A 17,199-nucleotide genomic window follows, 5' to 3' on the forward strand; every position below is an offset into this window, starting at 1 on the left:
CAAACCCTGCCTTTGACAAAACACCATATTAACATCATGGTAATAAGTTAATATGATTTTTATTACACCTTACAAATTAACTATTAATTCATGCCTGAAAAAAAATGCACCAGTACGTATGAGATTCCCTTGAAAGGGCTCACAGACCACCAGTATTGTCGCTGGCGCACACTTTGGGAACTTCTAAATAAAACAGACATCTTTTGTAAACTTGAACCAATTTTCACATGGATGAAACTTTGTTTTATGCAGCTAATCCCATCAAATATAAAATCTCCTAACCCTAGCAAATATCAGACCTCCTGTTAAATATTATTAAATATTGATGATGCTATTTTAAAACAGGATTATAAAAGCTGCATTCAGACTAGCATCATTCTTCAAAGTAATTTCTTAAAAGCATCATAAAATAGAACTAACGTCTATTCATATCATTTGCATTGTACTCATATCCATTAAACTAACAAGGTCTTTAGGCTTTTCGCTCTTATCATTACCTATAGTTTATGCTTTTTTTTTTATTAAACAGGTTCTTAGGTTTCACTTATTCTTTTACTTGAGCACTTTAGGTTGATCATGATAGTAAAAGTGCTTTTCTTTGCATAGTGGTGTTTGACATTTAGGGCCTCCTGGGAAGCTCAACTGGTAAAGAACCCCTCAGCAAAGCAGGAGACCCTGGTTCCATTCCTGGGTCAGGAAGTTCCCCTGGAGAAGGGATAAGCTACCCACCCCCGTGTTCTTGGGCTTTCCCGGTTGCTCAGACAGTGAGGAATCCGCCTGCGATGCAGGAGAGCCCGGTTGGATCCCTGGATTTGGAAGATCCCCTGGAGGAGGGTAAGGCAATCCACTCCATCACCATCAGCAAATTGTGTGCAAATCACAATCATAACCACATCTTGGAATTTTAAGGCACTAATAGAATGGCAGAGCACTAACTGTGCCTTTGAAAGACTGTGTCTATAAAATGGGGCCCGGAGGACACCAGATCCGAGGGTTCTTTCCCAAATTAGAAAGCTTTCCCCTTCCATTAAAGAAACTTATGTAGTTCTAGGTGATTTCTCCTTTTTCTTATACAAAACACACACGGGAAACTGGAAAGTTATTGGAACGTAGGGGACTGAAAACACAAAGTAAAAAAGGAAGAAACCAAAAATGCCCCTTGCAAACTCCATCCCTCTGGAGGACCAGGGTGATGGAGAGAGGCTCTAGACTACTCCCGCGCCCCTGCGCCGCAGCCTCCAGGCTGCAGGGGCCGCTGCAGCGCGCTTCGCGGAGTGCGCTGAGACGCTCTCTCCCGCAGGAGGAGCCGAGACAGACGCGGCGGCGGGGAGGGGAGGTGACCCCGCGACAGGTGAGCGGCGGAAGGGGCCGGGGTGGCGGGTCGGGGACGAGGCGGCCGCCCCGCAGCGGTCTCGGCCCTGGCCGTGGCGCGCCCGGCCGCCCTGTGGCCCTCGCTCCCAGGAGCGTGGGTTCGGACTCGGCGGCGTTCTCTCGAGCCCCCTCTTTCCCGGCACGGCCGGCGCACTCGGTGAGCTCCCCGAGCTGGATCTTGGAGGGTTCTGAGCCCGCGGGGCGCGTGTCCCGCCCCAGACGTGGACACCTGCACCCAAAGAACCTTCTCATTTTCTGGACAGGTTTTTGGTGTCCCACCTCACCAAACTCCTCATTAGGGGAAAGTGGTTTTGTAGTTTTCTCACGTGAGGTTCCTCTTCTCTTTTTAACTGTGTTTACAGTCCTGTGTGCCCCCTGCGAGACAATGTTAGAACTTAATTGAATGCAGTTTCTTTTTCTGGAGGCTTCAAAGGCACCTGTCTTTGACCAATAGCAAGATGTAGTGTAGGTACCACAGTATGGGGAAGGCAGCAGACCCAAATAATACTTTGCCGCCCTCAGATTGTTGGCAACATCCTTTGTGAATAACATTCTTTGTCAGTATCTGTCTCTAGGTATGGTAAATTTCAAGGGATTAAAAAAAAAAAAACTCTTTTACCTTAAAAACAACAAATGTAGAGTTCATCTTTAAACTTTAAAACCCAAAAGGGAGGGAACATAATGTGTATCTGATTCATGTTGATGTATGACAGAAAAACACAGTATTGTAAAGCAATTATCCTTCAATTAAGAATAAATTTAAAAAAATTAAGTGATTATAATTTTATGCTTCGTTGGAATATTACTCAGCCATAAAAATGAACGAAATTGGGTCATTTGTAGAGAAATGGTTGAACCTGGAGTCTGTCATACAGAGTGGAGAAAATCAGAGAGAGAGAAACAAATATTGTATATTAATGCATGTATATGGAATCTAGCAAATGGTACTGATGAAGCCGTTTGCAGGACAGGAATAGACAGATGTGGAGGACAGATTGTGGATGGTGGGGGGCTGGGAAGGGGACATGGAGAGAGTAGTGTTGACACTCACAGGCGGCTGCTGCGGCTGCTGAGTCACTTCAGTCGTGTCCGACTCTGCGACCCCAGAGACGGCAGCCCGCCAGGCTCCCCCGCCCCTGGGATCCTCCAGGCAGGAACCCTGGGTGTTGTAAAACAGCTAGTGGGAAGCTGCCGCATAGCACAGGGCTCGCAGTTCTGTGCTCTGTGAGACCAGGCGGGTGGACAGGGGTGGGGTGGGAGGCTCAAGAGAGAGGGGATATATGTATACATATAGTTGATTCGCTGTTGTTATGCAGCAGAAACCAACACTGTAGAGCAGTTATTCTCCAATTAAAACATTTTGTTACGTTTCTTAAATCTTGTAATTACTTACAAATGCTGAGTCTTAGCGATTTAGGAGTGAAGTGGTGGGCCAGGGGTTGGCTGGAACTTGAGTGACCTGGATTATCTCACTCTTCCATGGCAAAGACAATCAGTCTCTTTTGGTTTAGATTTGTTTAGAAAAAGGGATTGAATTCATTGGTGGAGAAGAAAATAGCTACCATTTGTTGAACTTCTGTTATGTCCTTTAAAAAATGTTACCTCATTTAATCTACAGTGTCATTCTATGCAATAGGTAATACCTCTTTTATAAAAGTGCAAACTAAACTGAAGCTCAGAGAAGTTGTCACTCAAAAACATACACCTAATCGGTTGCAAAGTTGGAATTTGCAGCAATGGTACATTCCCTTAAGATAGAAAACTGTCTGATTCTGCCCTGAACTTGTTTATTCTAAATCAAATTATTTTTAAGGTGTCTTGCCCCAAACTTCAAGTTATTTTCTTAAATTTTGAAATAGTGTGGTATGTGAAACAAAAATAACAAGTACATATATATATATACTTAAAGTATTTTGTCCATTTTATAATTCCCTAAGGCTTTTATTTAATAAAAGCAAGGCTTTATTGCTGGCATTCCTTCTCACCAGTATTCTGTGATTCTGACAGTTTTTTTCATTTATCTTCTGTTGAGATGCTTATTTCAAAATGAATATCTAAGGATTAAGTTTTTCACCAAAGTAACTCATATTCTTTGTATCTTGGTCTAATTTTTATGTCATGCCAGTTTTGTGCCAGCAAATTGTTTAATATCAGCTGCCAAGTACATTCTGGATTATCCCACAGAGCAGGAATTTTAATAAAGAAGAGAAAATGGTTTAGAATTCCTGCTGCCCAGGACCATCTTTGTACCGTCTCGCACGGTGTATTCGTTCTGGGGGCTCCATTTTCACTCATCCTCTGGGACGTTGCTACAAAGAGGCTGCTGCTTCCTTTCCTGTCACATATTGCCTTCCCCAGAGAATGGGCAGGAGAAAAAGGTAAAGAAGCTTTTACTGGGAGGGACGTATGAAGGAAATGCAGGTTAGTTTAGATCTGTTTTTAAAAAAAGCTCTTAGATCGGAGGATAGTTTATTTACAGCGCTGCGTTAGCTGCAGGTGCACAACACAGTGTATAACTTAGTTATACGTGCGTTGTTTTCAGATTCTTTTCCCTTATGGTTTGTTACAAAACATTGAGTGTAGCTCCCTGTGTTATACGGTACATCACTGTTGATTATTTTATATATAGTCGTGTATGTTAATCCCAGACTCCTCATTTATCCCATGCTGCTGCTGCTGCTGCTGAGTCGCTTCAGTCGTGTCCGACTCTGTGCGACCCCATAGACAGCAGCCCCCCAGGCTCCCCCATCCCTGGGATTCTCCAGGCAAGAACACTGGAGTGGGTGGCCATTTCCTTCTCCATTATCCCATGCTACCGTTCCCTTTTTTGTAACCATAAGTTTGTTTTCTATGTCCGTGAGTCTGTTTCTGTTTTGTAAATAAATTTGTATCATTTAGATTCCATATATAAGTGATATCATATGGTATTTGTCTTTCTCTTTCTGACTGACTTTGCTTAGTATGATCTCTAGGTCCATCCTTTTTGCTGCAATGGCATTATTTCATTTTTTGTTATTGCTCAGTTGTGTCCGAATCTTTGCTACCCCATGGACTGCAGTACACCAGGCTTCCCTGTCCTTCACCATCTCCCAGAGCTTGCTCAAACTCATGTCCATTGAGTCAGTGATCCCATCCAACCATCTCATCCTCTGTTGTCCCCTTCTTCTCTTGCCTTCAATCTTTCCCAGCATCAGGGTCTTTTCCAGTGAGTCATTTCTTCACATCAGGTGACCAAAGTATTGGAGCTTCAGCTTCAGCATCAGTCCTTCCAATGAATAGTCAGGACTGATTTCCTTTAGGATGGACTAGTTTGATCTCCTTGCAGTCCAAGGGGCTCTCAAGAGTCTTCTCTAACACCACAGCTTAAATTTTTCAGTATTCAACCTTCTTTATAGTCCAACTCTCACATCCATACATGACTACTGGAATAACCATACTTTTAACTATATGGACCTTTGTTGGCAAAGTAAGGTCTCTGCTTTTTAACATGCTGTCTAGGTTTGTCATAGCTTTTCCTCTTTCATTTTTTAGGACTGAGTAATATTCCATTGTATATATGTACCACATCTGTATCCATTCATCTGCTGATGGACATTGAGGTTGCTTACATGTCTTGGCTATTGTAAACAGGCTGCAGTGAACACTGGCGTGCAGGTATCATTCTGAATTATGGTTTTCTCTGGGTGTACGCCTAGGAGTGGGATTGCTGGATCACATAGTAGCTCTAATTTTAGTTTTTTAAGAAGCTGCCATACAGCTGCACCAACAGTGATGGAAGTTTCCCTTTTCCCCACATCCTCTCCAGCATTTATTTGTAGATTTTTCAATGATGGGCATTCTGAACTGTGAGAGGTGATACCTCACTGTAATTTTGATACTCTGACAGTTAGCAGTGGTGAGCACCTTTTTATGTGTTTTTTTGCCTTCTGTATGTCTTCTTTGCTGAAATGTCTATTTAGGTCTTCTGCCCATTTTTTGTTTGGGTTGTTTGATTTTTTTTGGCTATTGAGCTGCATGAGCTATTTGTATGTTTGGAGATTAATCCCTTGATCCCATGATTTGTAAGTATCTTTTTCCCCATTGTTGGTTGTCTTTTCATTTTGTTTATGGTTTCCTTTGCTGTGCAAAAGCTTTTGAGTTAATTAGGTCCCATTTGTTTATTTTTGTTTTATTTTCATCACTGTAGTAGGCGGATCCTTTGGAATCCAAAAAGATATTGCTGAGACTTATGTCAAAGAATGTTCTGCCTGTATTTTCCTCTAAGAGTTTTATACTATCCAGTCTTAAACTTAGGTCTTTAATCCATTTTAAGTTTATGTTTGTATATGGTGTTAGAGAATCTTCTAATTTCATTCTTTTACATGTGACTATCCAGTTTTCCCAGTAGCAGTTGTTGAACAGACTTGTCTTTTGTCCAGGAGAGATGTATGAAGCAAATACAGCGTAGTTTAGATCTTTTTTTACAGGTAGGTATGAAAAATGCAGGGATCAAGACCATCCCCTTGGAAAAGAAATGCAAAAAAGCAAAATGGCTGTCTGAGGAGTCCTTACAAACAGCTGTGAAAAGAAGAGAAGCGAAAGGCAAAGGAGAAAAGGAAAGATATACCCATTTGAATGCAGAGTTCCAAAGGATAGCAAGGAGAGATAAGAAAACCTTCCTCAGTGATCAATACAAAGAAACAGGAAAACAATAGAATGGGAAAGACTAGAGATTTCTGCTAGAAAATTAGAGATACCAAGGGAACATTTCATGCAAAGATGGGCACAATAAAGGGCAGAAATGGTATGGACCTAACAGAAGCAGAAGATATTAAGAAGAGGTATTAAGATATTAAGAATACACAGAAGAACTGTACAAAAAAGATCTTCATGACCCAGATAATCACGATGGTGTGATCACTCACCTATAGCCAGACATCCTGGAATGTGAAGTCAAGTGGGCCTTAGGAAGCATCACTATGAACAAAGCCAGTGGAGGTGATGGAATTCCAGTTGAGCTATTTCAAATCCTGAAAGATGATGCTGTGAAAGTGCTGCACTCAATATGCCAGCAAATTTGGAAAACTCAGCAATGGCCACAGGAATGGAAAAGGTCAGTTTTCATTCCAATTCAAAAGAAAGGCAATGCCAAAGAATGCTCAAACTACCACACAATTGTACTCATCTCACATGCTAGTAAAGTAATGCTCAAAATTCTCCAAGCCAGGCTTCAGCAATACATGAACCGTGAATTTCCAGATGTTCAAGCTAGTTATAGAAAAGGCAGAGGAACCAGAGATCAAATTGCCAACATCTGCTGGATCATCGAAAAAGCAAGAGAGTTCTAGAAAAACATCTATTTCTGCTTTATTGACTATGCCAAAGCCTTTGACTGTGTGGATCACAATAAACTGTGGAAAATTCACAAGAGATGGGAATACCAGACCACCTGACCTGCCTCCTGAAAAATCTGTATGCAGATCAGGAAGCAACAGTTAGAACTGGACATGGAACAACAGACTGGTTCCAAGTAGGAAAAGGAGTATGTCAAGGCTGTATATTGTCACCCTGCTTATTTAACTTATATGCAGAGTACATCATGAGAAACGCTGGGCTGGAGGAAGCACAAGCAGGAATCAAGATTGCCAGGAGAACTATCAATAACCTCAGACATGCAGATGACACCACCCTTATGGCAGAGAGTGAAGAAGAACTAAAAAATCTCTTGATGAAAGTGAAAGAGGAGAGTAAAAAAGTTGGCTTAAAACTCAACATTCAGAAAACTAAGATCATGGCATCTGGTCCCATCACTTCATGGCAAGTAGATGGGGAAACAGTGGAAACAATGTCACACTTTATTTTGGGGGGCTCCAAAATCACTGCAGATGGTGACTGCAGCCATGAAATTAAAAGACGCTTACTTCTTGGAAGAAAAGCTATGACCAACCTAGATAGCATATTAAAAAGCAGAGACATTACTTTGCCAACAAAGGTCTGTCTAGTCAAGGCTATGGTTTTTCCAATGGTCATGTATGGATGTGAGAGTTGGACTGTGAAGAAAGCTGAGCACCAAAGCATTGATGCTTTTGAACTGTGGTGTTGGAGAAGACTCTTGAGAGTCCCTTGGACTGCAAGGAGATCCAACCAGTCCATCCTAAAGGAGATCAGTCCTGGGTGTTCATTGGAAGGACTGATGTTGAAGCTGAAATTCCAATACTTTGACCACCTCATGAGGAGAGCTGACTCATTGGAAAAGAGCCTGATGTTGGGAGGGATTGGGGTCAGGAGGAGAAGGGGACGACAGAGGATGAGATTGCTGGGTGGCATCACCGACTCGATGGACATGAGTCTGAGTAAACTGTGAGTTTACTCCCAGGTGACAGGGAGGCCTGGCGTGCTGCTGTTCATGGGGTCGCAAAGAGTTGGACACGACTGAGCGACTGAACTGAGCTGATGAAAAATGCAAGTCTCTTCTATTAAAATTATGTACACAATTTCTTATTTAAGGGAATAAGAAATGTGTGATGGAAAAAATCGAAATAAGAACAGGGCACCTGGACAGATTGCACAGCCAGGGGCTGGCCCCTGGGATACCTAACTTACTGACTGTTTTAGAGGTCAACCGGCGCAGAAATTAATCAACAAATTAGCCAGCAGCAGTGCAGTGTCAAGTTCCTATCATCCCTGCTAGTGTGTTTGTGTGTGTGTGTATGTGCATGCACGCGTGTGCGCACACGGGAGGAAGAGTCCCCTTTATAGCACAGTAGATGTGGATTCTGGCTTAAAAACAAACTCATCTTGAAAGCAAGTGTATCTAGAGATTGATCCGTATCATATGCAAATAAGTAAGTGTGATTTACCTCGTGCCTTGCAGTGGGGAAAAATAGTAAGAGAAAAACTGGGAGAAAGTGATGGGGAGACTTAGAAGCTCTCATGGATGTGTGTCAGATGGTAACAGTTTTTGAGGTACTGTCCACTCAGTGTTGGAATAGGTTGTTGCTGTGCTTTGAATTTATGATTAGTTCTGTAGCTTTTAAAATTAGAACTTATATCAGCTCTGATTAACACACCTGTGAAGAAACAACTAAGGTTTTGCATTTTATGTACTTATTCAACCACCACATCTTGCATGTCTTTCGCAGTCATATTCCTACAGCTGTGGGCCAGGTGTGTGAGGAGGTATGAAAGGACATTCTCTTACATGAGAAGTCTCATTAGGTTCTGTTCTTATTACAAATTCTTACCTAATAAGTCCCTTTTTGGCCTCAGTAATCTGTCTCTTTTTATTTAAAGTATCAGTGAGTCATTCAGTTCAGTCACTTAATCATGTCTGACTCTCTGCGACCCCATGGACTGCAGCACGCCAGGCCTCCCTGTCCATCACCATCTCCTGGAGCTTGCTCAAACTCAATGTTCATCTAGTCGGTGATGCCATCCAACCATCTCATCCTCTGTCATCCCCTTTTCCCCCTGCCTTCAATCTCCCAGCATTAGGGTCATTTCCAGTGAGTCAGTTCTTCACATCAGGTGGCCAAAGTATTGGAGCTTCAGCTTCAACATCAGTCCTTCCAATGAATATTCAGGACTGATTTCCTTTTAAGATTGTCTGGTTTGATCTTGCAGTCCCAGGGACTCTCAAGAGTCTTCTCCAACACCACAGTTCAAAAGCATCAATTCTTCAGCGCTGTTTTCATTATGGTCCTGCTCCACACTCATGCATGAATTAAAGTCAGTAGTTCTAAAGTGTAAGATTCTAACATAATTTCCAAATCAAAGATTTGTCATATTTAGGGGGTGTTTTGTCATACTGTAATAGAAATGCTTTGGCCAGTCCTAAGAATAATAAATATATAAAGTTTTATACTTAAGTAAAATAATACTGGTGTAATTATTTTCATAAATGTAAGATGTGTGTGTGTGCGCTTAGTCACCCAGTCAGTTCCGGCTCTCTGTGGCCCCATGGCTGTAGCCCGCCAGACTCCCCCATCCACGCGGATTCTCCAGGCAAGAATAGAAGGTTGTTAACATTTTGTTAGTTCCATGAGTGGTACAAACAAGCTCATGAACTTTGGGGAGAACTGTTGGAGCATCTGCAGTGACTATGGCACACACAAGAGAAGCAGCAACAGTACTGAGCTGTCTTATACCAGGCCGAGTAGAAGAATGATACATGATAGAAAGTAGTACTTTCATTGGGCTTCCCCGGTAGCTCAACTGGTAAAAAATCCGCCTGCAATGCAGGAGACCCTGGTTTGATTCCTGGGTCAGGAAGATCCCCTGGAGAATGGACAGGCTCCCCACTCCAGTATTCTTGGACTTCCATGGTGCCTCAGACAGTAAAGAATCTGCTTGCAACATGGGAGACCCCCTTTAGGAGGGTATGGCAACCCACTCCAGTATTCTTCCCTGAATACTCTCCATGGACAGAGGAGCCTGGCGGACTACAGTCCATGAGGTTACAAAGAGTCAGACATGACTGAGCAGCTAAGCCCAAGACTCTCATATGTTCCTAAAAGTATCAAGAACAATGAAAATCGTGGTATATTAAATCTTTTAAAGTATAGTGTGGTAGGTAATTCATTAATTTGTAAAAGTGAAAGTCGCTCAGTCATGTCTGACCCTTTGTGACCCCATGGAATACCCAGTCCATGGAATTCTCCAGGCCGGAGTACTGGAATGGGCAGCCTATCCCTTCTCCAGTAGATCTTCTTGACCCAGAAATTGAACTGGGGTCTCCTGCATTGCAGGTGGATTCTTTACCATCTGAGCTACCAGGGAAGCCCTTTAATTTGTAAAAGTCTCTTTCAGTAAACATTTGCAGTAGTTTCCAGCCTATGTATTCTTTAATTGTCATTTCTGGCAAAGACTTTAACATGAACAGTTTGACGTAAATGGAATGTGGGTGTCTAGAGGTTATGGTATAATAAATACTACCTTGATTGCTTATTTACTTGTTTCATCACAAAGTAAGTATAGGTTCAGCTAAGGAAAGAGAGAATCTTGTGCAAATACAACATACATATAGCTGAGAGGCTGTCTCCCGGGCGATAGACCTCAATAAGATCCCCAAATAAAACTTATCTTGCAACTTTAAGTTTGTGCATTTTCCTTCAGTTTACAGTTTCAAGAAATTCACCTAAGAAATGTGCATGTGAGTGGACCCCTGGTTCAGAAGAAAACATTGGAGTTTTTTGGTAACCTTGGGCATGATGTGTTGGACACATGTGATGGCTGAACAGATTTCAGGCATATTATGGAATTGTTTCAGAAGTTGTCTGTAGTGGAAAAAAATCACTGTTCCAATAGAGAAAATTAGTAACTTGAATGCTGTTGAAATTCTTTAAAAATTGCTAGTTACCACTTGAATGATGTTTTAAATGCTGTTGAACTAAGTGTTTTATGAGTTGTTACCTCATATGATTCATGTCCAAGGTGGGCTTCGAAGAAGAGGTAGATGGAGGTTGATGATCGTTCTATTCTGCTGTAATGCATTGTGGTCGGAAGAGATGAGACCACTTGTCATTGGCAAGTCAGTTAACAGCCAGGGCTTCAGAGATGTTCATTTGCTCCCTAGTGATGATGGCACCAGTATACATGTCCAAAGAACATGAGGTTTATTTGATGAATAACTGAGAATGGTTGGCAGAAGGATGAAAGGAGTGAAAAGCAAGATCCTCTTGCTGATGGACACCTGCTCTGCCCAACACACTCCTGTGCTTGGATTACATGTGTTGAGTTTTCTCATTGACTAATCTTTTTCAAAGACAGTTTTGAAAAAACTGAACTCCTAAAAGCTTCTCCATAAGTAATAAAGTTGCAAAAATATTGCTCTTATAAAGACTGTAAAATGGAAAACTTAATACTTGAATAAACAAAGCCCCAACAAGTGTTTAAATGTGAGTGTTTGAGTCTCATTTCATAACGTTTACTGAGGGTCCAGCATTTCCCCCAAAGAATTTTATGACATTGTGATGAATCTCAGCCGCTCTTTGGAAGTCTTCTTCCCCTGTCTTTTCCCTTCCGAACTTCCCCCCACCCACCCCGCCAGCATTCGGTGGCAGGGTTGGTAAGAATAACCTTTTGCCCAGTAGTATGTAGAAGAAAAAAATATTCACAAAGTATTGACATTCTGGTAGGGAGAACAGAAGCCAAAAGACATACTTGGATATATTAGGATGGATTCTGAGTCATTAAGAGAAAAAGGATTTCCAGTTACGGAGGTGGCATGGTGTTTGTTGCCAGAGAGCGGGCGACAGAGGGGTGAGGAAACAGCTGCGCCCCCTCCTGCGTGGCCCTGGTGCTGGGGTGGCCCAGGGGAGGAAGGCAGAGGGGCGGGAAGGGGAGGCGGGGGAGGAGTCGATCTGTAGGAGGAACGGAGCGAAAGAACGCTCAGGCTTCATGGGTCGGTGTCCTGAAAGGGCTGTGGAAGGCGAGCAACGCTGAAAATGGAAGGAAATTAAGACGGTGTGGACAGCCCTCTGGCCACTCCGACCCTTAGTACCCCCTTCATATAGCAAGATAGAGCGTGACTCATACCAACAAACAATTTCTGTAGGCTCCTGGAAAGTAGGAAAACGACTTTTGCATACCTCACTGGTTCCACGAGATGAAAAATAAAATAACCATTTTACCAAACAGAACCTAAAGGCCAAAGTACGTGTCATATAAAGTAATAAAAGAATTGACCATCACTTTTGGTATATATCTAGGCTGGAATTTGAAAAAAGACTGGATTTTTTTAAGAGCATTATCAGAAAAACATAACTTTGAAGAGAAAAAAAGTCTCTTATTTTATTTTCAGGTATTAAATCATCGTTAGTCAAGATGTCTTCAGCACCCGAGCCTCCAGCCTTTAAACAGGAGCCACCCAAGGAGAAAGACCCGGGAAACGCAGGGCTCAGAGGGGTCCGCACCACAGCCTTATTTCGAGCTGTGAATCCAGAGCTCTTCATTAAACCTGTAAGAAATACATCTAGGATGAGACTTTATGTTCAATTTACCTAGGCTTTCGAAAATAGAAAGTTCTAATTCTCCTGTAACATTTGATTTTATCATGGAAATTTGATGTTAACTAGTAAGACCTCTCTGTGGATAAGAAGCAAATGGAAGGAAAATCTTAAATGCTGTTTCACTAGATACACATATAAAACTAATTATTTTGAGGGTGTTTGAGAATTTAAATGGTAAATAGTTGAATTTTTAATGAATCAACTGGTCAAATTCCTGTTTAAAATTTTATTTTAATAGGTGTATTGATTTTAAGGAAACTTGTTTGATCAGGTACTATTAGGTAAATAAGACCTTCCATTGAAACAAAGAAAACAGAATGAAAATCTGATCAGTCTACAATTCCAGGCTTATTAATAATATTGTAACGTAGGAGATTTTGCAAACATATATTGAAAAATATGAAAACATGCATTTATACACTGTTAGGGAGTTAGCTAATCATATTCTTGTAGCAAGTTACTGAATACATTTGATTTGTTAAGTTTTATTTTTTGAAAAATGCAAGTCAAGTCATAAAATGTACTTAAATGTTTGAATTTTATTAGAATTTTAATAACATAGTTACCAGTATAAACTGTTTGAAAGTTAAATAGGTCAGTTTAGCAAGCAAATCATTAAATCAAGGTAGAAAGTTTTAAAAACTTTGAACTAATGTGTTATTTTACTTGCCAAGTACATTTCAAGAACTGCAAAAGTAAGCTATTCTGAGCATGTAGCCTTTCTCAGATGTCCATCCCACTGAAAAAGTTTGACCTTAATTTTTTTTGATGATTAAGAATCGTAATGAAACAGAAGCAGAAATGATGACAAAAGCAGAAAATACAGAATTTAAAAGCTTTTATTAAAAAAATCCAGGAATTCCCTAGCTATCCAGTTAGGACTCTGCCCTCTCACTGCCAAGGGCCCACGTTCAACCCCTGGCTGGGGAACTAAAATCCCAGAAACTGTGTGGTGTGACAAAAAAGAAAAATCAAAGGAGTGTCCCTTTGCCTCTTAGGGTCTTGGATTTTACACAGCAAATCAGAGTTATTGTAACAGCATGTCTGTTCTGTGACTGTGTTTCTTGAGGTAATAGAATAAGTTCCCAGAGAAGGGGGTGTGTGTTTTGCTGTCCCTGGTATATAACATTAAAGGCTTTCTGCCAATTTTTTCATGATCCTGGGTGACAGGAATAGCATGTAGACTTCATTCCTCACTTCTTAATAAAAATAACTAGTTTAAGGTTTGCAGATGGGAAGCTTGGGCCCAAAGAAGTTAAGCAACTTTTTCACAACATAGGTAACTGAAAACTGAGCCAATTTCCTTCCTAAAGGTGAAGGTCAGAGATGTCCCAGCTGTGAAGAGAAGGAGGAGGAGTCTTCCGTAGTCTCTAAGTTAGCAGGAGTTGAGTTAACCGAGTAAAGAAATGGATAAATACTAGAAATGAAATTTTACCCTAGGAATGCTGGTGTGGTACTCAAGCCTTGGCATGACAAGCGGAAACTGCAAGAGATATTTGAGTCTCCTCAAATGATTGGTCTTATTGAGACCTTGTGGTTTTTTTTTTTCCTTTGACAGAACAAACCTGTAATGGCTTTCGGATTGATAACCCTTTCGCTTTGCGTGGCTTATATCGGTTACCTACATGCGACGCAGGAGAATAAGAAGGACCTCTATGAAGCTATTGATAGTGAGGGACACAGTTATATGAGGCGGAAAACCTCTAAATGGGATTAACTGAGCTGGTTGCTGCAGATGAAGGTTTCCTGGGGACTCTGAAATCTTCAGCTGAAGATTAGGACCGCACAGTGTCTTCTTTCTTATTCCGGAAGATGCTGCTGAGGAGGAAGGAGGGCGATGGCAGCCAGACCCCTGGAGTGAATGTGGTCCTTTCAAAACGGAGCCCTTGTCGCATTCTTCTTCCCAGAGGAAGAGCTGTTCGGTGTTTTAATTTTATTAAATCCTCTTTTAAAAAGTGCCGTGAAAATGGAAGTCATTTTTGTAAATTATAAAGTTCTGTCCAATAAAAGTACTGCTGCTCTTAAGTTTGCATGGTATTGTTAATATTTTAAGGGGAATGTACATTTACACTGTAAATGTACAATGTTGTGAAGGTTTAGTTTTGCTATTTGCAAAGGCAGTGTTCTCTTTCTACCTGGTGAAGAAGAAAATTATTATAAATTATTGTAAAGCCTGCAGTTAAAAACAGTTTTTATAGGGTTACAGATGGGTCATATATTTCAGTTTTCCATTTCAGCTAACTTTGGTCCAGATTTTTATTTTAGTTGAAAAAATACTCCCACTCAATTACTAAAATAAAGATTAAATGAAAGAATAACCCAGAGTAATTGGAGTTTTTCTTTAAAAAAAAAAAAAAACACCAGACAGTATGGTATACTGAGTATGATGTTTTTATTTGACTATAACTAAATGTTACCTATTTTGTTTTCATTGTAATTTGTTATTTCATTGTTATTTGTATTTCATTGTTATCACTGTAATTTAATGTTACAATGATATGATAAATGTAAGACCAGATGTTCTTATAGTTAGTTGAAAACTAGAGCTGCTCAGTAGGTAAGAAGGTCTAGATTTAAAGTAACTGTAAGTATATGGGGTTTACCTCATACCTTTCTGATGAGGGTTCTAGATGTGTTTTATTTCTAGATATGTACCACATTCTCCAAATCATTGGAATTGCATCTTAGTAAATAAATCTTGTCTCTGAAATTTTGTTCCATTATTAACAAGTAAAATAATTGCACAGGCAGAGTTTATCATCATAATGTAAGATTTAATTTCCAGTGCTTTATGGTGGTTTTGTAAGATACATGAAAAAGTAATTATGTCTGATTTGTAGATATTAAAGAGCTTAGCTAATTGAGTTGTCTATATGCAACTAAATTAAATCTTTATTACTGAGCCTTAAGTATTTCTTTGCGGGGTCTCTCTATATAGTACACTTCATACAGTTTAAATATACTTAGGTGGTGTACAGTGCCTTTAAAGTTTTATCTTTTGCTGTTGGTTGGTAGAGGATTAGAGTTCTTCTGTTTTCAGCTTATGCATTTAATGCCACATCATCATCATCAGAGTTCTTCTAATATCCAACAAAAGCAGTTACTGTTTGGTGGGGGAGGTATTAGTGAGCTATCAGGAGATTACTGCAGCAAAGAAGGGCTGCAGGGCTGGGCAGACGGCAGCCTTGGACCCCGTGACCGTGTGTGAGTGAGCCGGGGCCGCAGTAGATCCACAGGGTGCCCAGCTGCGAAAAGCAGTGCAAGGGGAGGGTTCCGCTGACTCAGAAACGAGTGACCTGACTGCTTCCCTGGGGGCTCAGACGGTAAGAGCGTCTGCCTGCAATGTGGGAGACCCGGGTTGATCGGTGGGTCTGGAAGATCCCCTGGAGAAGGAAATGGCAACCCACTCCAGTATTCTTGCCTGGAAAATTCCATGGACAGAGGAGGCTGGTAGGGTACAGTCCATGGTGTCGCGAAGAGTTGGGACAGGACTGAGCGACTTCACTTTCACTTTCAACCTAACTGTGATACTGTTCAAAGGTCCGCCACAAGTTCCGTAGCACTGTCTTCTGTGTGCAGTGTCAGAGACTGCTTGGCTGTGGATGATTTCATTCCTTCTCTAAAGGAAAATGAGACAAAGTCAGTGGTCTAAGGAGGGGATGCTCAGGGCAAGATACCTTCATTCCTTCTCTAAAGGAAAATGAGACAAAGTCAGTGATCTAAGGAGGGGATGCTCAGGGCAAGATGTTTATGGCATGTTGGAGTCTGAGTTCAAGTGGTAGGAGGAATATTTTCCAATGCAGGAATCTGGTTGAGATCGGGCAAACTGTAACATAATAGATTGTCTTGAAGTAAGTATTGATAAATGAACTACCGGTAAGCTGCAAGCAACCTCTTAGCCCAGGGACGTAATCTTTTCTGATAGAAGAGCCATTTGCCCAGGAGACCAAGCAGTTTAGTTGATAAGAATTTCCCAGTGTGAACAGTGAAGTTATTTATTATTTAATAGCCTTATCTTCTGTAAGGCAACCAATCGGTCCCAGTTTTCTAAGCATGGAGGGGATTCTTGGGATGCAGTTCTTTCCATTTTAAAACAAGGACAACAAATGAATTAACTATGATTTTAAAAGCCAAGCTTAGTAATCTTGAGTGCTTGCTTACTGAAAGTAATTTTTCCTTTAAGGTACTGTGTGATTTTCCCAGTTTTATTGCCCTGGCACAAAAGCATTATAGATAACCTAAAAAAAATTAAACTCTTTTTTTTTGTTCTGGCCTAAAAAATCAATTCTTTAAATAAACCATTTAACAGAATGTATGGTAGACTGAATAACACACCTCTTTTCCCACACCACCCTAGAGATTTTTGGATCCTAATCCCAGAACCTGTAAATATGTTCCATTATATGACAGAAAGGTCAAGGTTATACCAATAACCTCAAATATGCAGATGACACCACCCTAATGGCAGAAAGTGAAGAAGAACTAAAGAGCTTCTTGGTGAAGGTGAAAGGAGAGTGAAAAAGCTGGCTTAAAACTCAACATTCAAAAAACTAAGATCGTGGCATCCATGAAGTCCCATCACTTCATGGCAAATAGGTGGGGAAACAATGGAAACAGTGACAGGCTTTATTTTCTTGGGTTTCAAAATCACTGCAGATGGGGACTGCAGCCATGAAGTTAAAAGACACTTGCTCCTTGGAAGAAACTCATTGGAAAAGACCGTGATGCTGGGAAAGATTGAGGGCAGGAGGAGAAGGGGGTGACAGAAGATGAGATGGTTGGATGGTATCATCGACTCAATGAACATGAGAGAGAGAGTGAAGTACAGGGTAGCCTGACG

The 17,199-nt window shown here is 41.0% G+C and overlaps 1 protein-coding gene across 2 annotated transcripts; it reads left to right on the top strand.

Moving 5' to 3' along the window:
- The first annotated feature begins 1,302 nt into the window (after positions 1-1,302).
- Positions 1,303-14,384, top strand: SMIM8 (small integral membrane protein 8). 2 transcript variants are annotated; one of them, XM_043439452.1, is made up of 3 exons: positions 1,303-1,351; positions 12,152-12,309; positions 13,918-14,384. In XM_043439452.1, exons 2-3 carry the CDS (start codon positions 12,175-12,177, stop codon positions 14,074-14,076), a joined length of 294 nt encoding a protein of 97 aa, XP_043295387.1. In that variant the 5' UTR covers positions 1,303-1,351; positions 12,152-12,174; the 3' UTR covers positions 14,077-14,384. The 2 variants fall into 2 exon arrangements, with proteins under 2 accessions (XP_043295387.1, XP_043295386.1); XM_043439451.1 differs by having other exon boundaries at positions 1,339-1,528.
- The last annotated feature ends 2,815 nt before the right edge of the window (positions 14,385-17,199 follow it).

The sequence above is a fragment of the Cervus canadensis genome, chromosome 20, assembly GCF_019320065.1.
Source record: "Cervus canadensis isolate Bull #8, Minnesota chromosome 20, ASM1932006v1, whole genome shotgun sequence".
Lineage (NCBI taxonomy): Eukaryota > Metazoa > Chordata > Mammalia > Artiodactyla > Cervidae > Cervus > Cervus canadensis.